Consider the following 25,837-nt stretch of genomic DNA (forward strand, 5'->3'; position numbering starts at 1 on the left):
TTGTTACGTGGTGACCCTCAAGACTGGGCATTTTCCCTTGCGCCAGGAGATCCGGCATTGCGTGATGTTGATGCATTTTTCCTGGCGCTTGGATTGCTTTATGACGAACCTAATTCAGTGGATCAGGCAGAGAAAATCTTGCTGGCTCTGTGTCAGGGTCAGGATGAAGCGGAGATATATTGTCAGAAGTTTAGAAAGTGGTCTGTGCTCACTCAGTGGAATGAATGTGCCCTGGCAGCAATCTTCAGAAAGGGTCTCTCTGAAGCCCTTAAGGATGTCATGGTGGGATTTCCCATGCCTGCTGGTCTGAATTAGTCTATGTCTTTGGCCATTCAGATCGATCGACGCTTGAGTGAGCGTAAAGCTGTGCACCATTTGGCGGTACTATCTGAGCATGGGCCTGAGCCTATGCAATGTGATAGGACTTTGACCAGAGCTGAACGGCAAGAACACAGACGTCGGAATGGGCTATGTTTTTACTGTGGTGATTCCACTCATGCTATCTCCGATTGTCCTAAGCGCACTAAGCGGTTCGCTAGATCTGACACCATTGGTACGGTACAGTCTAAATTTCTGTTGTCCGTTACTCTGATTTGTTCTTTGTCATCCTATTCTGTTATAGCATTTGTGGATTCAGGCGCTGCCCTGAATTTGATGGACTTGGAGTATGCTAGGCGCTGTGGTTTTTTCTTGGAGCCCTTGCAGTATCCTATTCCATTGAGAGGAATTGATGCTACGCCTTTGGCCAAGAATAAGATAAGCCTCAGTACTGGACCCAATTGACCATGTGCATGGCTCCTGCACATCAGGAGGATATCCGCTTTCTGGTGTTGCATAATCTGCATGATGTGGTCGTTTTGGGGTTGCCATGGCTACAGGTTCATAATCCAGTATTGGACTGGAAATCTATGTCTGTGTCCAGCTGGGGTTGCCAGGGGGTACATGGTGATGTTCCATTTTTGTCTATTTCGTCTTCCACTCCTTCTGAAGTTCCAGAGTTTTTGTCGGATTATCGGGATGTATTTGATGAGCCCAAAGCCAGTGCCCTACCTCCTCATAGGGATTGCGATTGTGCAATTAATTTGATTCCTGGTAGTAAGTTTCCTAAGGGCCGATTGTTCAATTTATCTGTGCCAGAACACGCCGCTATGCGGAGTTATATAAAGGAATCCTTGGAGAAAGGCCATATTCGCCCGTCGTCATCACCGTTAGGAGCAGGGTTCTTTTTTGTGGCCAAGAAGGATGGTTCTTTGAGACCTTGTATTGATTACCGCCTTGTCAATAAAATTACAGTCAAATTTCAGTATCCTTTGCCGTTGCTGTCTGATTTGTTTGCTCGCATTAAAGGGGCTAGTTGGTTCACCAAGATAGATCTTCGAGGGGCGTATAATCTTGTGCATATTAAACAAGGCGATGAATGGAAAACAGCATTTAATACGCCCGAGAGCCATTTTGAGTACCTGGTTATGCCATTCGGGCTTTCCAATGCTTCATCAGTATTTCAGTCCTTTATGCATGACATCTTCCGAGAGTACCTGGATAAATTCCTGATTGTGTATTTGGATGATATTTTGGTCTTTTCGGATGATTGGGAGTCTCATGTGAAGCAGGTCAGAATGGTGTTCCAGGTCCTTCGTGCGAATTCCTTGTTTGTGAAGGGGTCAAAGTGTCTCTTTGGAGTTCAGAAGGTTTCATTTTTGGGGTTCATTTTTTCCCCTTCTACTATCGAGATGGACCCTGTTAAAGTCCAAGCCATTTACGATTGGACTCAGCCGACATCTGTGAAGAGCCTGCAAAAGTTCCTGGGCTTTGCTAATTTTTATCGGCGCTTCATCGCTAATTTTTCTAGTGTTGCTAAACCGTTGACTGATTTGACCCAGAAGGGTGCTGATGTGGTCAATTGGTCTTCTGCAGCTGTAGAGGTGTTGTGAATTCTGTGGTCAAGCTCCCTCCTGTGGTCATGAGTGGTACTTCAGCTGGTTCTGTCTATGAGCTTCCTCTGGTGGATGTGAGTGGGGCTGCGGCTTCTGAGTTTCCTTCCTCAGGTGACGAGGTTAAGTCGTTAGGTGCTGCTATATTTAACTCCACCTAGTTCTTTGTTCCTGGCCTCCAGTCAATGTTCCAGTATTGGTCTTGCTTTCTCCTGGATCGTTCTTGTGGCCTGTCTGCCCTGCATAAGCTAAGTTTTGCTTGTGTTACTTTTGTTTGCTATATTTTCTGTCCAGCTTGCTATATTGGTTTTTCTTGCTTGCTGGAAGCTCTGAGACGCAGAGGGAGCAGCTCCGTACCGTTAGTCGGTGCGGAGGGTCTTTTTGCCCCTCTGCGTGGTTGTTTGTAGGTTTTTGTGTTGACCGCAAAGCTATCTTTCCTATCCTCGGTCTATTCAGTAAGTCGGGCCTCACTTTGCTAAAATCTATTTCATCTCTGTGTTTGTATTTTCATCTTTACTCACAGTCATTATATATGGGGGGCTGCCTTTTCCTTTGGGGAATTTCTCTGAGGCAAGGTAGGCTTATTTTTCTATCTTCAGGGCTAGCTAGTTTCTCAGGCTGTGCCAAGTTGCATAGGGAGCGTTAGGCGCAATCCACGGCTACCTCTAGTGTGGTATGATAGGATTAGGGATTGCGGTCAGCAGAGTTCCCACGTCTCAGAGCTCGTCCTATGTTAGTAACTATCAGGTCACTTTGTGTGCTCTTAACCACTAGGTCCATTGTGGTTCTGAATCACCTGTTCATAACATAGAGGCTTTTCAGGAGTTGAAGCGTCGTTTTTCTTCTGCCCCTGTGTTGTGCCAGCCAGATGTTTCGCTCCTGTTTCAGGTTGAGGTTGATGCTTCTGAGATTGGAGCAGGGGTTGTTTTGTCGCAAAGAAGTTCTGATGGCTCGGTGATGAAGCCATGTGCTTTCTTTTCTAGAAAGTTTTCGCCTGCTGAGCGCAATTATGATGTTGGTAATCGAGAGTTGTTGGCCATGAAGTGGGCATTCGAGGAGTGGCGTCATTGGCTTGAAGGAGCCAAGCATCGCGTGGTGGTCTTGACAGATCACAAGAATTTGACTTATCTTGAGTCTGCCAAACGGTTGAATCCGAGACAGGCTCGATGGTCGTTATTTTTCTCCCGTTTTGATTTTGTGGTTTCGTACCTTCTGGGCTCTAGGAATGTGAAGGCTGATGCCCTGTCAAGGAGTTTTGTGCCTGACTCTCCGGGTGTTCCTGAGCCGGCGGGTATTCTCAAAGAGGGGGTAATTTTGTCTACCATCTTCCCTGATTTGCGGCGGGTGCTGCAAAAATTTCAGGCTGATAGACCTGACCGTTGCCCAGCAGAGAAACTGTTTGTCCCTGATAGATGGACTAGTAGAGTTATCTCTGAGATTCATTGTTCAGTGTTGGCTGGGCATCCTGGAATCTTTGGTACCAGAGATTTGGTGGCTAGATCCTTTTGGTGGCCGTCTTTGTCACGGGATGTGTGTTCTTTTGTGCAGTCCTGTGGGACTTGTGCTCGGGCTAAGCCCTGCTGTTCTCGTGCCAGTGGGTTGCTTTTGCCCTTGCCGGTCCCGAAGAGGCCCTGGACGCATATTTCTATGGATTTTATTTCGGATCTCCCCGTCTCTCAAAAAATGTCGGTCATTTGGGTGGTTTGTGATCGCTTTTCTAAGATGGTCCATTTGGTACCTTTGTCTAAATTGCCTTCCTCCTCTGATTTGGTGCCATTATTTTTCCAGCATGTGGTTCGTTTACATGGTATCCCAGAGAACATCGTTTCTGACAGAGGTTCCCAGTTTGTTTCGAGGTTTTGGCGATCTTTTTGTGCTAGGATGGGCATTGATTTGTCTTTTTCCTCGGCTTTCCATCCTCAGACAAATGGCCAAACCGAACGAACTAATCAGACTTTGGAAACATATCTGAGATGCTTTGCTTCCTGCTGATCAGGATGATTGGGTGTCCTTTTTGCCATTGGCTGAGTTCGCCCTTAATAATCGGGCCAGCTCGGCTACTTTGGTTTCGCCGTTTTTCTGCAATTCTGGTTTCCATCCGCGTTTCTCTTCAGGGCAGGTTGAGTCTTCGGACTGTCCTGGTTTAGATACTGTGGTGGATAGGTTGCAGCAGATTTGGACTCATGTGGTGGACAATTTGACATTGTCCCAGGAGAAGGCTCAACGTTTCACTAACTGCCGGCGTTGTGTGGGTCCCCGACTTCGTGTTGGGGATTTGGTTTGGTTGTCGTCTCGTTATGTTCCTATGAAGGTTTCCTCTCCTAAGTTTAAGCCTCGTTTCATTGGTCCGTATAAGATTTCTGTGGTTATCAATCCTGTGTCGTTTCGTTTGGCCCTTCCTGCTTCTTTTGCCATCCATAATGTGTTCCATAGGTCGTTGTTGCGGAGATACGTGGTGCCTGTGGTTCCATCCGTTGATCCTCCTGCCCACGGTGTTGGTTGAGGGGGAGTTGGAGTATATAGTGGAGAAGATTTTGGATTCTCGTATTTCGAGACGGAAACTCCAGTACCTGGTCAAGTGGAAGGGTTATGGTCAGGAAGATAATTCCTGGGTTTTTGCCTCTGATGTTCATGCTGCCGATCTGGTTCGTGCCTTTCATTTGGCTCGTCCTGGTCGGCCTGGGGGCTCTGGTGAGGGTTCGGTGACCCCTCCTCAAGGGGGGGGGGGGTACTGTTGTGAATTCTGTTGTCGGGCTCCCTCCTGTGGTCATGAATGGTACTTCGGCTGGTTCTGTCCATGGACTTCATCTGGTGGCTGTGGGTGTTTCTGAGTCTCCTTCCACAGGTGACGAGGTTAATTCGTTAGCTGGCTACTCTATTTAACTCCACTTAGATCTTTGCTCCATGCCACCTGTCAATGTTCCAGTATTGGTCTAGTTCACTCCTGGATCGTTCTTGTGACCTGTCTTCCCAGCAGAAGCTAAGTGACTGCTTGTTTTTCTCTGGTTTGCTATTTTTCTGTCCAGCTTGCTATGTGGATTGTTGTCTTGCTTGCTGGAAGCTCTGGGACGCAGAGGTAGCGCCTCCGCACCGTGAGTCGGTGCGGAGGGTCTTTTTGCGCCCTCTGCGTGGTCTTTTTGTAGGTTTTTGTGCTGACCGCAAAGCTACCTTTCCTATCCTCAGTCTGTTCAGTAAGTCGGGCCTCACTTTGCTTAATCTATTTCATCTCTGTGTTTGTATTTTCATCTTTACTCACAGTCATTATATGTGGGGGGCTGCCTTTTCCTTTGGGGAATTTCTCTGAGGCAAGGTAGGCTTTATTTTTCTATCTTTAGGGCTAGCTAGTTCCTTAGGCTGTGCCGAGTTGCATAGGGAGCGTTAGGAGCAATCCACGGCTATTTCTAGTGTGGTTGATAGGATTAGGGATTGCGGTCAGCAGAGTTCCCACGTCCCAGAGCTCGTCCTATATTATCAGTAACTATCAGGTCATTCCGTGTGCTCTTAACCTCCAGGTCCATTATTGTCCTGACCACCAGGTCATAACAGTCATTGTACTATATGGAGCTCTATGTGGGGCCATTGTACTGTATGGAGGACTACGTGGGCTCTATTATAATGTGTTGAGGGTTGTATGGGGATTACAGTTGGGGAATCATACTGTGATGGGTTCACCATATTTTTCATGGAGGGTTGGGGGGAGGTGGATACAGTAGGTTTGTCGTACTGTGGAGGGTAGTGTGGAGAAATTCACTGTGGGGTATCATACTGTGTTTGTGGGGCACTTTTGTAGGCATTAAACTTTATTATCTGTATTATTCAAGATTTATTATCCTTTGATATTACATATTTAAACTAGTCCATTGGGTGACATTTTTACTGCTCTTACATAGCATATTCCAACATTTTATTCTAAGATCTATTAATTAAAAAGTACTTTGCTCGTTGGACAACCCCTTTAAGTTTGTTTCCATATGAAAAAAATGAATCGTTATATTTGTTAAGGAAAAACTTCCTCAATTGTAGACATTTTTTTTTTATAAATATCAAGGCTGACCCATGACTGTGCCCAAGCTAACAGATGAAAACAGATGAAAATATACAATTGAGATAGGAAGATTTACATTTTTCATTTAGCTGCATAATAATTCAGCAAACTAATAGTCGCCCAATAGTTAACCTCACTTTTACTTTCTTAAATATTCAGGTTTCAGGTTTATTAACCCCTTCACGACCTTGGGGTATTCCGTTTTTGCGTTTCCATTTTTTGCACCCCTTCTTCCCAGAGCCATAACTTTTATATTTTTTGGTCAAACTGGCCATGTGAGGGCTTGACTTTTGAAGGACGAGCTGTGTTTTTGAACAACATTATTGGTTTTACCATATCGTGTACTGGAAAACAAGAAGAAAAAAAAATCAAAGTGCAGTGAAATTGCATAAAAAGTGCAATTCCAATTATGCAGTTATGATTTTCCAGGTCATTTTCAGTTCACAAACACCAAACATGTATAGGTTCTTTTTTAAGTGGGGAAAAAAATCTAAAATTTGCAAACAACTAAAAAAAATGGCGCCTTTTTCCGAAACCCATGGTGTCTCCATTTTTCAAGATCTGGGGCTGGGTGAGGGCTTCCCTGTGCCCTGTGCAGGCGTGTACTATGGAGGACAGAGAATGAACTTCAATCCAATATTGCAGCCAGCATGCAGCCAGCAGGTAAGGAAAGGGTGAATCAAACACCCGAAAACTCCGCCCATATGACCCAAAACCAGTCCCGCAAAATTCAGGTGACAGGTTCCCTTTAACTCCTATACAAGGATCAGGACTTTCACAGAGGTCCCTAAGGCCAGTTCACAGTGGATCCTGGCCAGTGGACATGGCTGGCAGAGGATGATCAGGAACAGGATTTTAAGCAGCAGAGTAGACAAAACATGCGCTTAAGCCAGCATCTATCTGGGCGATGGCAGAGAAACAGAACCAGAGTAAGAAAATTTATAACTGGCAACTAATGGTTGGAAGCCAGGGGTCTAAATAGTGTGAGACCACCTAAAGGTACCGTCACACTAGACGATATCGCTAGCGATCCGTGACGTTGCAGTGTCCTCGCTAGCGATATCGTCCAGTGTGACAGGCAGCAGCGATCAGGCCCCTGCTGTGCTGTCGCTGGTCGGGGAAGAAAGTCCAGAACTTTATTTGGTCGCTGGACTCCCCGCAGACATCGCTGAATCGGCGTGTGTGACACCGATTCAGCGATGTCTTCACTGGTAACCAGGGTAAACATCGGGTAACTAAGCGCAGGGCCGCGCTTAGTAACCCGATGTTTACCCTGGTTACCATCCTAAAAGTAAAAAAAAAAAAAAAAAACACTACATACTTACCTACCGCTGTCTGTCCTCGGCGCTGTGCTTCTCTGCTCTGGCTGTGAGCGTCGGTCAGCCGGAAAGCAGAGCGGTGACGTCACCGCTCTGCTTTCCGGCCGCTGTGCTCACAGCCAGAGCAGGAGGAGTGCAGAGCACAGCGCTGGAGAACAGACGGCTGTAGGTAAGTATGTAGTGTTTGTTTTTTTTTACTTTTAGGATGGTAACCAGGGTAAACATCGGGTTACTAAGCGCGGCCCTGCACTTAGTTACCCGATGTTTACCCTGGTTACCGGCATCGTTGGTTGCTGGAGAGCGGTCTGTGTGACAGCTCTCCAGCGACCAAACAGCGACGCTGCAGCGATCCGGATCGTTGTCGGTATCGCTGCAGCGTCGCTAAGTGTGACGGTACCTTAAGGCACAAAAAAGGGAGTAAATTAGATGATAAGGTTCAGGAGTTACCCCCCAAGCTCCCTGCCAGGACAGCACCACCAGTCCCAGAATATCAACCCAAACTGCTAAATTGTGCCTGTAATGATGACGCGGCCCCACCTGGCGACAGAAGCACATAAAGTTTGCACACACATGGATGAAACTGGATGCTAAATACAACCCTTTAATTGGAATTAGAAATTATGAAAGGGAAATTGCACACAACATACCATGGCAGCCAAGAACAGCTTTCTGTTGCATCAATCACTGCTGAAAATAAAAGGTTACTGTTATGTTGGCCTGGCCACCTGGACATAAGCTCATCATGCTTTAGGGAGTTGTGATGGGAGAACCCATTCATTAAATAAGTGCAGCTATATGAAGCAAATAAGAAGAAGTTGCTAAAATATGTTTCTGCAAGTCTCAGACAAGATATTGTACCTGAAATGTCCTTTTCATGATATTGGCAAAAACACAGACTCTAGGGCCAGTCCTGCTCCGATTTATTGATATATTGCTCTATGCACAGACCTTGTATGTCTAGTTTGTACAAGGAAAACCGTTTGTACCTGATCTTCACTATTTATAGGACGGAAAAATGGAAGGTTCAATAAATCAAAAGTAAAGTGGAATAAAAGAACAGCCACCTCCGACCCTGTCTTCTATCTTAAAGTGTTCATGCACATTAGATTACAGTGAATTGTACCTGCCAATCATTTAATGTGTGTGATAGTTTCCGAGTCTACCTTATAACAGATGTTGACCTGCTGCATTTCAACATACCCAATCCTTTGTTTTACTGGCACTGCAAAACGAGTCTGGTAGTGTTTTGTTTCCCTATTCAGAACACATACAATGGCAGCAGTGTGCCTGTGTACTGTGTGCGGGAAGAGGAGCAGCTGCTGGCTAACAGCTATCAAAAGTGAATGGTCAGCATTAGGCCCAGTGATGAGATGTATGTCCTCCAACCTGTTCAGCAGACAAATGTAAAGCAAAGATTATGACAAAGCAGTAATTAAAACACAATTTCATACTGTGGTTTCTAATGTTGAAAGAAGAACACGTCCAATAAGTTCAGCCTTTCTTAGATCAATTACCGTATTTTTCAGACTGTAACACACTTTTTTCCCAAACTTTTTTGGGGAAAATGGGGGTACGTCTTAAAGTCCGAATATACTTATCAGGAGTGTGGCGGCAGAAGGAGTCAGGCATTTCTGCCGGCCTTGGGATGGGAAGAAGGGGTGTTCGGTGGTCCAACGCTCCATGGCGATGATCTGACTCCCATCTCAGACTGGTGCGGCAGGTTCAGTGGTGCTTGTCCGACAACATTTTGTGAAAGCCCGTTGCCCCCCGCACTTCCATTGCTGCAATGTGGTGGCTTCCGGGAAAATGGCCGCTGGAGATGGTGCATGTGCAGATTGAATCTTGGCAATTGAGGCCACCACATTGCAGAAATGGATGTGCGGGGGCTCTGAGTTTTCACAAAATGTTGGCAGAGCCCCCGCAGCGCCGAACCATCTGCACCAGCCTGGGATAGGAGTCAGATCATCGCCACTTCACCAGTGCTGCTGATTCTCCCCCTTGGTAAGCTGAATGTAGTACACTATAAAACAACGTATACACCTAAGAGCATACAGGTACGCGCTGGGTGATAGCAGTAGAAAACGTAATTAGGTGACCTATGTAACACACTGAGCTGGTACAACAAAGATAATATGCTGGAAGGATAAAACAAATAAATAACGCTGTGACTTTAAAGGGAACCTGTCACCTGAATTTGGCGGGACTGGTTTTGGGTCATATGGGCGGAGTTTTCGGGTGTTTGACTCACCCTTTCCTTACCCGCTGGCTGCATGCTGGCTGCAATATTGGATTGAAGTTCATTCTCTGTCCTCCATAGTACATGCCTGCACAAGGCAAGATTGCTTTGCGCAGGCGTGTACTATGGAGGACAGAGAATGAACTTCAATCCAATATTGCAGCCAGCATGCAGCCAGCGGGTAAGGAAAGGGTGAATCAAACACCCGAAAACTCCGCCCATATGACCCAAAATCAGTCCCGCCAAATTCAGGTGACAGAGTCCCTTTAATAACAGTCCACTGGAAAGATAAAATGAAAAAATGTAATGTGCGTCTTCCTACCTCCAATGATAGGTCCTTGATGCACAGCAAAGCTGAAGTATTGCCGAAGTGGCTCCAGAAGGTCTCCCAATGTCCTCCCGAACGGCAGGGAAAGAGTCCAGGACAACTGGCTGCTCCAGCCGGTAGCAGCCACCTAAAGCAGATCTCCGGGTGGGAGCGTAGTCTAGTGAAGCCGAACGCCGCCGCATGTAGTGAAAGCGGTGCGCAGGACATTCGTGACGTAACCAGTCACGTGACCGCTTCCCTGAACCCGAGAGTGAAAAAAAAGTACGGAGTGCAGAGAGATCAATCTTACCGACGCGTTTCAGAGACGACTGTCTCCTTCTTCAGGGATGATCTCAGCTCCGTAGTCTACGTCCTTATATAGTATATCTCTCATATTGCAAATTGCTCATTGGAAGCCAAAAAGTTCCGTGCCATTGTTCAAACCTCTTGGCACAATCGTATCCAAAATGAAGATCCATTCAGTTTCCGTTCTAGACATAGCTTTGATGTAATCACCGCCCCTCCAGTGGCGGTGTACCTTGGCTATGCCCGAGACTTTCATCATATGCGTTAGTCCTTTATGATATTCTATGAAATCCTGGGAAAGAGGGTGTCCCAGAAATTGGTTCTTAATGTTCCTCACATGTTCAATAATCCTAATTTTTAAAGGACGTTTGGTCCTACCCACAATCTTGCCTTGCGCAGGCGTGTACTACGGAGGACATAGAATGAACTTCAATCCAATATTGCGGCCAGCATGCAGCCAGCGGGTAAGGAAAGGGTGAATCAAATACCCGATAACCCCGCCCATATGACCGAAAACCGGTCCCGCCAAATTCAGGTGACAGGTTCTCTTTAAACGCTGCGGGTTGGACTCTGGGTACTGGTGCAGCGTCCAACCCGCAGCATCCAGATGTTACAACATAGTGGATGGGATTTCAAGAAATCCCATGTCCGCTATGCGTCCAGAGATGCCCGCGACTCACCTGCGGAGATTGACATGCAGCGCATATCTCCAGACCGCAGCATATCTATTTATCTCATGAGCCGCAGAGATTGACATGCAGCGCATATCTCCAAACCACTGCATATCTATTTATCTCATGAGCCGCGGAGATTGACATGCAGCACATATCTCCAAACCACAGCATATATATTTATCTCATGAGCCGTGGAGATAGACATGCAGCACATATCTCCAGACCGCAGCATATCTATTTATCTCATGAGCCGCAGAGATGGACATGCAGCGCATATCTCCAAACTACAGCATATCTATTTATCTCGCGGAGACATGCGCTGTGTCCAAAATGCTGCCAATTCCTGATCGCTTGCCCATACTCTCAAAAGACAATTAATACCTCAATGTTCAATCTTTTGAGCATTTTTTAGGATGCTTTTTCAGGTGGGTTTCAGAACGGACCAGCCTGGAACAGTCATTGTGGACAAATACCCTAAGGGTAAGATTACATTGGGATCACAGGTATTAACCCCTTAGTGACAGAGCCAATTTGGTACTTTATGACCGAGCCAATTTTTACAATTCTGACCACTCTCACTTTATGAGGGTATAACTCTGGAACGCTTCAACGGATCCCGCTGATTCTGAGACTGTTTTTTCGTGACATATTGTACATCATGTTAGTGGTAACATTTCTTCGATATTACTTACGATTATTTATGAAAAAAACAGAAATATGGCGAAAAATTTTAAAATTTTGCAATTTTCAAACTTTGTATTTTTATGCCCTTAAATCAGAGAGATATGTCACAAAAAATAGTTAATTAATAACATTTCCCACATGTCTACTTAACATCAGCACAATTTTGGAAACAACATTTTTTTTTATTAGGGAGTTATAAGGGTTAAAAGTTGACCAGCAATTTCTCATTTTTACAACACCATTTTCTTTAGGGACCACATCACATTTGAAGTCATTTTGAGGGGTCTATATGATAGAAAATAACGAAGTGTGACACCATTCTAAAAACTGCACCCCTCAAGGTGCTCAAAACCACATTCAAGACGTTTATTAACCCTTTACGTGCTTCACAGGAACTGAAACAATGTGGAAGGAAAAAATGAACATTTAACTTTTTTTGTAAACATTTTAATTCAGAACCACTTTTTTTTTATTTTCACATGTGTAAAAACAGAAATATAACCATAAATTTTGTTATGCAATTTCTCCTGAACACGCCAATACCCCATATGTGGGGGTAAACCACTTTTTGGGCGCACAGCAGAACTTGGAAGTGAAGGAGCGCCGTTTGACTTTTTCAATGCAGAATTGGCTGGAATTGAGATCGGACCCCATGTCACGTTTAGAGAGCCCCTGATGTGCCTAAACAGTGGAAACTCCCCACAAGTGACCCCATTTTGGAAACTAGACCCCTTAAGGAACTTATTTAGATGTGTATGGTGAGCACTTTAAACCCCCAGGTGCATCACAGAAGTTTATAACGTAGAGCCGTGAAAATAAAAAAAATCGCATTTTTTCTACAAAAATGATATTTTTGCCCCCAAATTTTTATTTTCACAAGGGTAACAGTAGAAATTAGACAACAAAAGTTGTTGTGCAATTTCTCCTGAGTACGTCAATACCCCATATGTGGGGGTAAACCACTGTTTGGGCGCACGGCAGAGCTCAGAAGGAAGGAGCGCCGTTTTGGAATGCAGACTTTGATAGAATGGTCTGTGGGCGTTATGTTGCGTTTACAGAGCCCCTGATGTACCTAAACAGTAGTAACCCCCACAAGTGACCTCATTTTGGAAACTAGACCCCCCAAGGAACTTTTCTAGATTTGTGGTGAGAACTTTAAATGCCCAACTGCTTCACAGAAGTTTATAATGCAGAGTCATGAAAATAAAAAATATTTTTTTTTCCACAAAAAAGATTTTGTAGCCCCCAAGTTTTTATTTTCACAAGGGTAACAGGAGAAATTGGACCCCAAAAGTTGTTGTCCAATTTATCCCGAGTACGCTGATGCACCATATGTGGGGGTAACCCACTGTTTGGGCGCACAGCAGAACTCAGAAGGGAGGGAGCACCATTTGACTTTTTGAGCGCAAAATTGGCTGTCATGTTTGGAGACCCCCTGATGTACCTAAACAGTGGAAACCCCCCCAATTCTAGCTCCAACCCTAACCCCAACACACCCCTAACCCTAATCACGATCCGATCCATAATCCTAATCACAACCCTAATGATAATCACAACCCTTACCCCAAAACAACCCTAATGTCAACCCTAACCATAACCCTAATAAAAACCCTAAATCCAACACACCCCTAATCCTAATCTCAACCCTAACCTCAAACCTAACCCTAATCCCAATACACCCCTAATCCCAACCCTAACCTTAACCCTAATCCCAAACCTAACCCTAATCCCAAGCGTAACCCTAATGCCAACCCTAACCCTAATACCAACCCTAATCCAAACCCTAACCCTAATCCCAACTCTAACCTTAACTTTAGCCGCAACCCTAGCCCTAACTTTAGCCCCAACCCTAAATTTAGCCCCAACCCTAGCCCTAACTTTAGCTCCATCCCTAATCCTAGCTCTAACTTTAGCCCCAAGCCTAACCCTAAGGCTACTTTCACACTTGCGTCGTTTGGCATCCGTCGCAATCCGTCGTTTTGGACAAAAACCGGATCCTGCAAATGTGACTGCAAGATGCGTTTTTTGCCCATAGACTTGTTTTGCCGATGGATCGCGACGGATGGCCACACGTTGCGTCCGTCGTGCACTGGATCAGTTGTGTTTTGGCGGACCGTCGGCACAAAAAAACGTTCAATGTAACGTTTTTTTGTACGTCGCGTCCGCCATTTCCGACCGCGCATGCGTGGCTGTAACTCCGCCCTCTCCTCCCCAGGACATAGATTGGGCAGCGGATGCATTGAAAAACTACATCCGCTGCCCACGTTGTGCACAATTTTCACAACGTGCGTCGGTATGTCGGGCCGACGCATTGCGACGGCCCCGTACCGACGTAAGTGTGAAAGAAGCCTAACCCTAAATTTAGCCCCAACCCTAACCCTATATTTAGCCCCAACCCTATATTTAGCCCAAACCATAACCCTTAATTTAGCCCCAACCCTAACCCTAAATTTAGCCCCAACCCTAACCCTAAATTTAGCCCCAACTCTAACCCTAAGTTTAGCCCCAACCCTAACCCTAAATTTAGCCCCAACCCTAAATTTAGCCCCAACCCTAACCCTAAATTTAGCCCCCACCCTAACCCTTAATTTAGCCCCAACCCTAACCCTAAATTTAGCCCCAACCCTAACCCTTAATTTAGCCCCAACCCTAACCCTAAATTTAGCCCCAACCCTAACCCTAAATTTAGCCCCAACCCTAACCCTAAATTTAGCCCCAACCCTAACCCTAATTTTAGCCCCAACTGCTTTCTCCTGCCGGCCGGCAGATGGCGACAGATGGCGGGTGCACTGCGCATGCGCCCGCCATTTTGTTTCCCAAAGAAGACGCCGGCGGCCAGGAGAAGCAGGAGAACCCAGGGACACCGGTAGGTATAATAGGGTCCCCGAATCCCCCTATTTCTCTGTCCTCTGATGTGCGATCACATCAGAGGACAGAGAATTACACATCGCTTCTTTTTTTTTTTGCGGTCGCCGGTAAACAGTTAATTACCGGCGATCGCAAAACAGGGGAGGGTAAAACTAACCCTGATCATGTTCTTTGGGGTCTCGGCTACCCCCGTCAGCCGAGACCCCAAAGATCCTCCCGGTGCCGGCCGGCGGGCGCACTGTGCATGCTCCCGTCATTTTTTTGCCGGAAAAAGATGGTGGCGCCCATCGGGAGCCACGAGGAGCAGCCGGGGAGACAGGTGAGTATCGGGGGGCTATCTGGGACCCCTTTTCTCTGTCCTCAGATGTGCAATCACATCGGAGGACAGAGAAATTAAAAGGGAAATCGCATTTTTTTTTTTGCGATCGCCGGTAAACGGTTAATTACCAGCGATCTCAAAAGCGGAGTCGGTAAAAACCGACCCGAATCATGTTCTCTGGGGTCTCGGCTACCCCCGGCAGCTGAGACCCTGGAGAAAATCGGACTCTGGGGGGCGCTATTTACTTTTTCCACAGCGCCGTTAATTAACGGCGCTGTGGTTTAAGTACCCTTAACTGCCGCCGTTAAAAGGCGTATCGGCGGTCGTTAAGGGGTTAAATTCCATAAAGTCTCATTTGTTTTTGTAGCTGGTCATAAACTGAAGTATCCTGGAGCTATGGCTTTAGTATTGCCAACATAATTTCTAGTATATGTATATATATAAATATCTTACCATAAGTGTCTCCATTTGGAAAAACAAAGTAAATTTGGAAAACTTCAGAAGTTCCTAGAAAAACACAAAACTTTAAATTATTTTAGATAAACTATACAAGAGTCACACAGTGCCCCTCTCCTCCTGGGCAACAGACATAGATATCCATCATAGAAATTATTCTCTCACCACAGTAATTTCACATACAGTGGGTACGGAAAGTATTCAGACCCCTTTAATTTTTTCACTCTTTGTTTCATTGCAGCCATTTGGTAAATTCAAAAAAGTTAATTTTTTCTCATTAATGTACACTCTGCATCCCATCTTGACTGAAAAAAAATGGAAAAATTTTTGCAAATTTATTAAAAAATAAAAACTGAAATATCACAGGATTACAAGTATTCAGACCCTTTGCTCAGTATTGAGTAAAAGCATCCCTTTTGAGCTAATAAAGCTAATAAAGTCTTCCTGGAAATGATGCAACAAGTTTTTCACACCTGTATTTGGAGATCCTCTGCCATCCCTCCTTGCAGATCCTCTCCAGTTCCGTCAGGTTGGATGGTAAACGTTGGTGGACAGACAGTTTCTGGTCTCTCCAGAGATGTTCAATTGGGTTTAGGTCAGGGCTCTGGCTGGGCCAGTCAAGAATGGTCACACAGATTTGTTCTGAAGCCACTCCTTTGTTATTTTAGCTGTGTGCTTAGGGTCATTGTCTTATTAGAAGGTGAACATTCAGCCAAGTCTGAGGTCCAGATCACTCTGGAAGAGGTTTTCATCCAGGATTATCTCTGTACTTGGCCGCATTCATGTTTCCTTCAATGGCAACCAGTCATCCTCTCCCTGCAGCTGGAAAACACCCCATAGCATGATGTTGCCACCATGTTAAACTGTTGGGATTGTATTGGGAAAGTGATGAGCAGTGTCTGGTTTTCTCCACACCAAAAAAGTCTATTTTCGTCTCATCAGACCAGAGAATCTTATTTCTCATAGTCTGGGAGTCCTTCCTGTGTTTTTTAGTAAACGCTATGCAGGCTTTCATATGTCTTGCACTGAGGAGAGGCTTCCGTCGGGCCACTCTGCCATAAAGGCCTGACTGGTGGACAGCTGCAGTGGTAGTTGACTTTGTGGAACTTTCTCCCATCTCCCTACTACATCTCTGGAGCTCAGCCACAGTGATCTTGAGGTTCTTCTTTACCTCTCTCACCAAGGCTCTTCTCCCCCAGTTTGGCTGGACGGTCTAGGAAGACTTCTGGTGGTCGCAAACTTCGTCAATTTAAGGATTATGGAGGCCACTGTGCTCTTAGGAACCTTGAGTACTGTAGAAATTCGTTGTAACCTTGGCCAGATCTGTGCCTTGCCACAATTCTGTCTCTGAGGTCCTTGGCGAGTTCCTTTGACCTCATGATTCTCATTTGGTCTGACATGCACTGTGAGCTGTGAAGTCTTATATAGACAGGTGTATGCCTTTCCAAATCAAGTCCTATCAGTTTAATTAAACACAGCTGGACTCCAATGAAGGAGTAGAATCATCTCATGGAGGATCACAAGGAAATGGACAGCATGTGACTTAAACATGAGTGTCTGAGCAAAGGGTCTGAATACTTATGACCATGTGATATTTCAGTTTTTCTTTTTTATAAATTTGCAAAAATTTCTACATTTCTTGTTTTTTCCGGTCAAGATGGGGTGCAGAGTGTACATTAATGAGAAAAAAATGAACTTTTTTGAATTTACCAAATGGCTGCAATGAAACAAAGAGTGAAAAATTTAAAGGGGTCTGAACACTTTCTGTACCAACTTCTGATTGGAGAAGATGCACCCACCATGATTACCCCCTATTGTTACAAACAATAATGTATGAGCCTTTTTTTCTGAAAGTGCAGCACTGACAAACTAAGGGCTATGTCAAAATTCTAGCACAGTCCCATTTGTAGCCGCTAAGGGCTTGTGCAGACGACTGTATTATGGGTCTGAGTGCGATTCGATATTTTGCATTTTTTACAAAAGAACGAGGGATTCACTTTGAATGCAATAAAGATGTTAAACCTGTGGGTTTAATTATTTCTTTAAAAGACTTTATTCTTAATGTGTGTGTGTATTTTTAACCTTTTCATACTATTGGATTAATAATGGAGAGGTGTCTTATTGACACCTCTCCATTATAAACCAGGCTTAATGTCACCTTACAGTAGCATGGTGACATTAACCCCTTATTACCCCATATCCAACTGCCACAGGGCAATGGGAAGACAGTGGCCGAGTGCCAAAATAGGTGCATCTTCCAGATGTGCCTTTTCTGGGGTGGCTGGGGGCAGATGTTTTTAACCGGGGAGGAAGGGGGGGGGGGGGGCAATAACCATGGACCCTCTCCAGGATATTAATATCTGCCCTCAGTCACTGGCTTTCCCTCTCTGGCGGGGGAGCCCACATGAGTTTTTTCTGTGAATTAATCCTTTAATTTACCACCTACAGCTCCAAATTTTTACACACACACACACACACACTACTAACATTATTAGTGAGGGACATACATAAATCTAACTGCTCCGCAATGGTTTACTGTATGTAAACCATGTCTCATATCCCGTTGGGTTCTAGAATGATTTTACAGAACCCGACAATTGAATTATCGGCTATTCTGCTACCTAACTCTCTATGAAATATAAAGATATATACGTGTGTCAATGACATATATACAGGTGAGTGCTGCATCTTTTTCTGCTTTTACATTTTTATTGTATTTATTGAATTTTTTCAGGAATTGTAAAAAAAAAAAACCTGTAAGAAACTCAGCTGTGTCTTAAAATGCAGAATCAAAGCTTGTCTGTGCTAAAAAAAAATGCATTATAAATTGCTGCTTCAAATCTGCATCAAAAATGCATCAAATACAGCAGTAAAGTGATCAAGATAAAGCAGCAAAAACCCAATATCCTGGGAAACATGCAGATAAAAAGCAGCTATGCTAGGTGTGAACACGGCCTTACGCCGGCGCCCAGATACTGCAGGATTGGTGGGGATGGCTTCTTCTGGACACCATGTTCCTCTCGTTAGAAGCTGCCACCGTGGCCCCCAGGGGCCCTGATATTGACCCTTCAGCTGTATGTGCTGTATACATCAGGGGTGTCAAACTGCATTCCTCGAGGGCTGCAAACAGGTCATGTTTTCAGGATTTCCTTGTACTGCACAGGTGATAATTTAATCACCAACTCATTATGTGTGTAGGTGATTAAATTATCACCTGTGCAGTACAAGGAAATCCTGAAAACATGACCTGTTTGCAGCCCTCGAGGAATGCAGTTTGACACCCCTGGTATACATAGTGAACGCGGGCAGGAGGTGCACCCCTATCTCTGCTCTATGTTCATTCAAGTCAGAAAAACACCCAGTGATTAAGTTTACAAAGAGTTAATAACTTCACAGCTGAGAAGGCAAAATACAATATAGTGGTGACGTCACAATCGCTGCTTTATACAGAGATTACTTCTCCAATAGCTGACGGTGCCGTGCGGAGCCGCCGCGCATTTAGCGCATCCTTACCGCAAGCCTGCGCTGCCTCTTTTTCCATCTTTACCTCCCAGTAGCTACTGTGTTACCATGGTAACGTACGTAAAGCGCACTCACAGATGAGGCGGGGACAACTTGTGACGTAGACTATAACTGGCCAATGGAAAACCGGGGGGCGGGTCTGGGGTTGCTGGCTACGTATACGTCACGTGACCCGACCGGAAGTTCCCTTAATCCCAATGCTCCCGGCTGGGCAGTGCTGGAGGTGGGTGCTTGTGTCTGTCTTCTGTGTGTTCTTCGGGAACGTAAACAAAACTTTATTACCCGTGACAAGTTGTAACAAGGACAAAAGCAGGTCCGAAGCCTGTAGTCCCCTGGAGCTGGGTGTTGTTGTCCCCCAGACTCCTCTCTTCCATACGTTGCCCTGTGGTTTGTAGTAGCTGCATGGTCCATGTCACATAGGGTTCTATATCGTCTTACCCTCCAGATTTCCAAAATGAAAAGTTAGCCACTAGGTGAGCAGGGAGCTCGCTGTCAGACACAGCCAGACTCCCCATAGAAAAGGCAGAGCTGGTTTATTACTGTCACTGCCTTCCTGATGTCTGTGTACACGGTGCTGAACAAGTGCCATGTATATAGAGGAGGATCACAGCGGGCATGCCATACCTGGGTGTAGGGGGGAACGGGCGGCTGAGTCCCACTAGATCCACTCAGCTCTGCTACCATGCATCTTAGGATAGGTCATCAATATCTGATCAGTGGGGATGCAACACCCACAATCCCTGACAATTAGCTGTTTCCAGTGCCAGCTGCAGCCGGATGTGCTCAGTTGCAGAGCTGCCCCCAGCTGTATAGAGGCGGCAGCAGGGTACTGCACATCCTCCCTTTATTAATGGGAAACTGTCACCTGAATTTGGCGGGACCAGTTTTCGGTCATATGGGCAGGTTTTCTGGGTGTTTGATTCACCCTTTCCTTACCCGCTGGCTGCATGCTGGCCGCAATATTGGATTGAAGTTCATTCTCTGTCCTCCGTAGTACGTGCCTGCACAAGGCAATGCATGCAGCCAGCGGGTAAGGAAAGGGTGAATCAAACACCACTCACGAGCAGGGTCGTCTTATTTTGTCTTATTTTGCTTTATTACTGTATTGTTAACATTGTTACCTATGACTGTTGTGTTTGAAACTGTTAAACTGTAAAGCGCTGCGGAATATGTTGGCGCTATATAAATAAAGATTATTATTATTAACACCCGAAAACTCCGCCCATATGGCCGAAAACCGGTCCCGCCAAATTCAGGTGACAGGTTCCCTTTAATGCAAGTTCTGGAATGACCCAGACTTGAAAATGTGTGGGTTGACCTGAAGAGGGCGCTGTACGTGAAATGCCCTCGTAATCTGACAAATTTGGAGCACTAGTGAGATGAAGAATGCGCAAAGGTTCCCAATTCTAGCTGTGCCATGCTCATAGACTGTTAACTAGAGACTGAATCCTGTCCTAAATTCAGAGGCCATTTTAGCAAAGTATTAGTTATTGAATTGTACTGGTTATGGGTGACCTTAAAGATGGAAACCGTTCTGAAATTATTCTTTTTGCTATAATTTTTTTTTACAAGTCGACAACCTGACATTTTATAGTGCCTGCCTGTGTATAACTTTATACACACATCCCATATGAGGTCTCCTATGTGGCGTATTCATCAGTCTGTGTATCCTGTATGATCTATGCGACACCATATAGTAAGAAACAAGCGCAGAAATCAGACTACTGTTATGCAGTTGCACAAAATATTTGGCTTTAACTTTCCCTTGTTTATGTCGGCAACATGTTCAGAGATACGTGATTTTAACTTTCTAATGGTGCATCCAACATAAATTGCATTGCATGTCATTTATTTTTGGTGTTGCAGTTCATGAAAGAGTTACCGTAATAGGACCGCAGTGACCATCAGATGATTTCTCTTTTTGTTTCTTTGGACTTGAAAGTGTTAATAGGCCAAGGCAAGGTGGAAACTGGAGAAAGTTGTAACATTAGGAAGCTCTTTGGATCCTAAAAGTGAGTACAGGACAACCATTAGGTATGAATTACCGCAGTGACCTCATCTACTTTTATTAATCTTGTTGTTGTTTTTTTCTTTTGTATTAATTATTCCTATATTTGATGTCATCAATTGGGCTGTGTTATATTGTTCGAAATAGAAGTGGTCCCTCTGATATAGACATGTTACGATTAAGACGTCAGCAGAATTACGGCTACTCTGTTTTGCATTTAAATTGACTAATAAAATATGGTTTTGTTTTTTATTCATCTCCAATTTGCCACTTTTGTCTCTTAATATTTGCACTATTTTTGCTGAACATATAGATGAGACTGTCACATTCCATCAAGACTCCTAAATCCCTTATGTTTATAATTAACCCTCCGTCACATACAATATTCGGACTAACGAGTTCACATACAATGTGCCTGTCAGGCGCCTGCTGGAAAAATACCTATAATATCTAATGTTTGCAATTTCAGTGCTCTAAAAGTGATCAGTGACCTTCATAGGGATGTAATAAAAGAGACTACACATAATCAGTTGCAAAAAAAACCATTTACTTAACATAAAACTAATAACTATGAAATACAAACTTTTCAAAACTCCCGCCAAATAGTCCCCAGTTCGACTCTCTCAAAAAAATGTACAAAGAAAATTTTTGAACACAAACTTAATTTTAAGGTACCTTAAGTACTATTAAAAACATATTCAATCAGAAGTAGATGCTGAGGTTTCCCCAGAACAGTCACACTTGCAGAGCAAATAGCAAGAATTACACACCATTTTTGCATGTGTCAGGCAAATTGCTTTATGACATTTGAGACATTCATAATTTGAAAGCCTTCTGGTTCCGCTTTCCGTTTGGCAGGTGGTGCATCTCCTTCTTTTGTGAGGTGGTGCAGATGGTGACTTTTCACCATCATCTTCTGGGCGGAACCTTTTGAGCTGAACTTGAAGGCGAGAGGGGATACCGATTGTTTTCACGCTTCTCCTGCTTAGCTCTCCAAGTACTAGTTCATGGGCCAATTTTTTCAGATACAATCGTCTACGGAGTGGTTCAAGCTTGTTTTCAAGATAAATTACTTGTGAATTTATACCACCCAAATTCAACATCGCAAAAAATATGACCATTGGCCAGCGTTTGATGTTTCTGCTGACGTTGAAAGTGGAGCACATCTGATCTGCTGTATCCACACCCCCTTTGGTGGCATTGTAAAATGTAATTATCTCCGTTTTTTTTTCTGCCCCAGTCCCAGGATCGATGGCAGCATCATCATGAAGTGTTGATAGAAGAAGTACGATTTTTTTGGCATGTGGTACATAGGAAACTAAAGCCTTTCCATTATGGAATGCAAACATACTGCTGTACTGTTGTCTCTCTTTCACACTTACAAACTGTGGCGGCAATTCCCTTTTGTTTTTTCTTACAGTTCCCACATATGACAGCTTCTGAATTTTCAGATAATCAATGAGATCACAACTTGTAAACCAATTGTCAGCTGTAATATTGCGACCCGATCCAAATAAGGGTTCAGCCAGTCTTTTTACAACATCAATGGGTTTGTTGCTCACACAGTAAGGACCTTCTGGTTGTTTTCCTGCATAAACTTCCAGGTTGTAAGTGTAGGTCTTACTGGCATCAACAAGGGCATACATTTTTATTCCATATTTGTTTGGCTTTGATGGAATATATTGACGAAAGGCACATCTACCACGAAAACCAGGGAGCATTTCGTCAATAGTGAGATTCTCTCCAGGGTAATAACTTTGTTTACAGTTTACAACAAATCTTTGAAATATATCACGAATTGGAGCAAGTCGGTCATGTGTTTTGCGTTCGGTTCGGGTAGTTCTGTCGTCAAACCGAAGGCAACGAATTAGAATCTTGAATCTGTTTATGGACATAACAAGGCTAAATTTTTCAACTCCATCCCCATCTTTACCCCAAAGTTCCTCCAAACTTTGTCTATTTGCCCTATAAGCTCCTGCAAGGTACAGTAATCCAAAAAAAGCACGCAGTTCTATTTCATCTGTGGGCTTGATGGTTCTGTTGCAGATGTACTTGTCCTTTATAATGTCTATATATTGGTTGGTATATGTGACAATAGAGTCCAGAATGTCATCTGTAAATATACTGTTCCAGCATTCAACTGCAGTTTTTGCATTACGTGCAGTTCCTATTACTGCAGGAAGGTGAGTAATAATGTTTAAAGGTTCCCTACATTTTTTCTGGAATGGCTTCTTGTTCCATTTAGTATTTTTATCTTTTCCAATATAATATGATCCAACTTCTTCATCCTCACCACTGTCACCATCTTGCTCTGTTTCAGAATCCAGGACACATTCTTCCACCTCATCATGAGAATCAATCTCACTTTCCTCTCCTAAATCCTCATTCAGTGTGAGGTCTCTATCATCTAACAGCATGTTTGTTACTTCCTCAACATCAAGTTGTTTGGATAAATTGTACATTTTCCTCTCCATTTCAGCAGATAATCTGAAGCAAGAGAAGGAATATGTTAGGGAACTACTGTATATGCCTGAGCAGCACACTTTCTTTTATAAAATCTCCCTTATTTCTATGAAATATCCTCACATTTTGTGCTATACATTCATAAAACAAGCTAAATAAACTATTGTGATGAATAAAAACATAAAATACCAACCTTACTGAATGTGACGTATTCACATACAATGAGCCTGAGAGATCTGTGCAGCTATATCCTCTCCCCTGAAGCTCTGAAATCCAACTGTGATATCAGGTTTCACAGACCTTCAAGAGACAGGAGACTACCTGGAGGGAGGGGGTTTCCACACAATCTGGTGAGGAAGGAGAAATGAAAGTAAAAGAGAAGCGCCTGTCAGATCAGTTGTATGTGACGGAGGGTTAAGAAAAGAGAGCATTAGGGCTTTTTTGCCATGCAGATTTGTGCAATACCGGAATTAATCCTAATTCCAGCAAAGTGAATGAGAATCCCGAAGTTTCATGTACTTGTTACTTATTTTTGACTTAAAGGGAATCTGTCACCCCATTTTAGGCCTATAAGCTGTGGCCACCGCCATCAGGGGCTTATCTAGAGCATTCCGTAATGCTGTAGATAAGCCCCCGATGTAATTTGAAAGATAAGAAAAACAAGTTAGATTATACTCACCCAGGGGCAGTCCCGCTGTGGTCCGGTTCGATGGGCTTCACGGTCCAGTCCGGCGCCTCCCATCTTCGTACGATGACGTCCTCTTCCTTCTGTTGCGGTTCCTGCGCAGGCGTAATTCTCTGCCCTGTTGAGGGCAGAGCAAAGTACTGCAGTGCGCAGGGAAAGGTCAGAGAGGCCCGGCGCCTGCGCACTGCAGTACATTACGCTGCCCTCAACAGGGCAGAGAATTACGCCTGCGCAGGAACCGCAACAGAAGGAAGAGGACGTCCTTGTGAGAAGATGGGAGGCCCCGGACTGCGACGCCCATCGAACCAGACCGCAGCGGGACCGCCCCTGGGTGAGTATAATCTAACTTGTTTTACTTATCTTTCAGGATACATCGGGGGCTTTATCTACAGCATTACGGAATGCTGTGGATAAGCCCCTGATGGCGGTGGCCTTAGCTTTTAGGCATCAAATGGGGTGACAGATTCCCTTTAATAATCAATTCTCTGTGTGGTTTTGACAGTGTTTTTCACCATTAACTTCACTCAATAGGGGAAAAACGCCCATTTTTGCAGATGCGTTTTTACTGCAAAGAGATGCAGAAATGGTGCAGAATTTTCTTCATCCATTTACTCAACTAGTGCACATAGCCTTAAAATCTCACTCGCCTTTTGCAAATGAGTTGGGAAGTATCTGCTGGATGTTAATCTATCAGTGAAGGGTCCTGGCTTTGCCCTCTGCAATTGATTGACATTGCTTTCATTCCTCAGCATCAAGACATCTCCATCTACTGCTCCTAGCACCTGCTCAGTACCTTTTCTTGCTGTAGGCTTCCATGACCTCACCGAAATGTTCCCGTCTCCAGTTCTGCATCTGATGCCAAGTCTGTGTTCACAATTTGTAGAATTCCTACAGAATTCAACGTGTATTTTTCTGAGAAATCTGAATGTATTCTTCCTTGCGTTGCCTTCAGTCAATATTAGTAGTTTGTACTGTGGATTTAGATTATTGATACGGTTTCTGCTCAGTCTGCGACATGCAGATTGTCCCCATTAAATGGGGTTAAGTGAAGTGCCCATCCATAGCACATAAAAATGCAGCACTAAATGTGCTAGTCTGAGATTTCTGCCATGGATTCACTTGCATTGGACTCGGTTTACAAAATCGGTCATGTGAACTTACCCTAAAATCACTCAAACTTTATTATGCAAGGAAAACTACTGGATGGGCTCAAGTTCCCCAAAATGGTCATGCATGTATAAAAAAAAATGGTTTTAGGAAGAATGAAAATATATCCATCTATAATATGATTTTTTTTTAACCTCTTTTGTTTATTCCACCATGAATAATCTTTCTTTATTACAGAAATATAAACTTCCCAAAGTCCATTTTTGTAATTATAAAGGTAATGGAGTGAACATGAAGCACAGAGGGTGGCAGGGAAACCTCACTCCGTGCTACTATACAAATGTCAGCAGAATGCAGACTCCATTTACAGCAGCCTATTCTCTGTTTATGAAGTGGCAGATGAAGAATGTTATTACATGGCTATAGGTAGCACGGGAATTCAGATATGATATGATGTGTGGGATTATTATGTGCTATGATATTGTGTCTCTACAGATGGATTTTCCGATCAGGAGAAAAGGCAAACCAAACAAAGGAGGTGGCAAAGGACGTGGGTCTGGCAGAGGGGGCAAAAGAGGAAGTGGTAGTGGGCGAGGAGGAAATAGAGGAGGAAGATGTAGAGCTGAACCTGGAGGAGGCGGCGGAGGAGGAGGAAAGAAAAGCTCTACTAAAGCATGGGATGATGGAGATGAGATCTGCTTCTCCAGAAAACCAGAGAGGGCAACAAAGTAAGAGGTTTCTCTGACACTACCTTTCCATAAAGGACATCTATCAGTAGGATCAACGCTCCTTACCTGTCTATACGGGCATGTAGCTCATCTGGCACAGAGACCTTTAAGCTTATTTGCATATAAGAAAAATTTGGATTCATCGGATTGCCGATATGTATGAAGTTATCATATGATTC

General features: G+C 44.2%; 2 protein-coding genes across 5 annotated transcripts in view; one reads left to right on the top strand and one right to left on the bottom strand.

The window, feature by feature from the left end:
* Positions 1 to 18,709, bottom strand: part of MORN2 (MORN repeat containing 2) — a 40,047-nt gene extending 21,338 nt beyond the window's left edge. The window contains exons 1-2 of the mRNA XM_069769060.1: positions 18,659 to 18,709; positions 15,143 to 15,196 (exon numbers count right to left, since the gene is read on the bottom strand). Of these exons, the coding sequence (XP_069625161.1) occupies positions 15,143 to 15,196; positions 18,659 to 18,686 (82 nt within the window). The 5' untranslated portion in view covers positions 18,687 to 18,709. The remainder of the gene's footprint in view (positions 1 to 15,142; positions 15,197 to 18,658) is intronic.
* Positions 18,710 to 18,831: 122 nt separating this feature from the next.
* Positions 18,832 to 25,837, top strand: part of DHX57 (DExH-box helicase 57) — a 90,084-nt gene continuing 83,078 nt past the window's right edge. Inside the window, exons 1-3 of one of the 4 annotated variants that reach the window (XM_069769063.1) lie at positions 18,832 to 18,890; positions 20,534 to 20,701; positions 25,426 to 25,658. In XM_069769063.1, the coding sequence (XP_069625164.1) occupies positions 25,426 to 25,658 (233 nt within the window). In that variant the 5' untranslated portion in view covers positions 18,832 to 18,890; positions 20,534 to 20,701. The remainder of the gene's footprint in view (positions 18,891 to 20,533; positions 20,702 to 25,425; positions 25,659 to 25,837) is intronic. The other 3 variants (XM_069769061.1, XM_069769062.1, XM_069769064.1) reach the window with 3 other exon arrangements.

Source organism: Ranitomeya imitator, chromosome 5 (genome assembly GCF_032444005.1).
Source record: "Ranitomeya imitator isolate aRanImi1 chromosome 5, aRanImi1.pri, whole genome shotgun sequence".
NCBI lineage: Eukaryota > Metazoa > Chordata > Amphibia > Anura > Dendrobatidae > Ranitomeya > Ranitomeya imitator.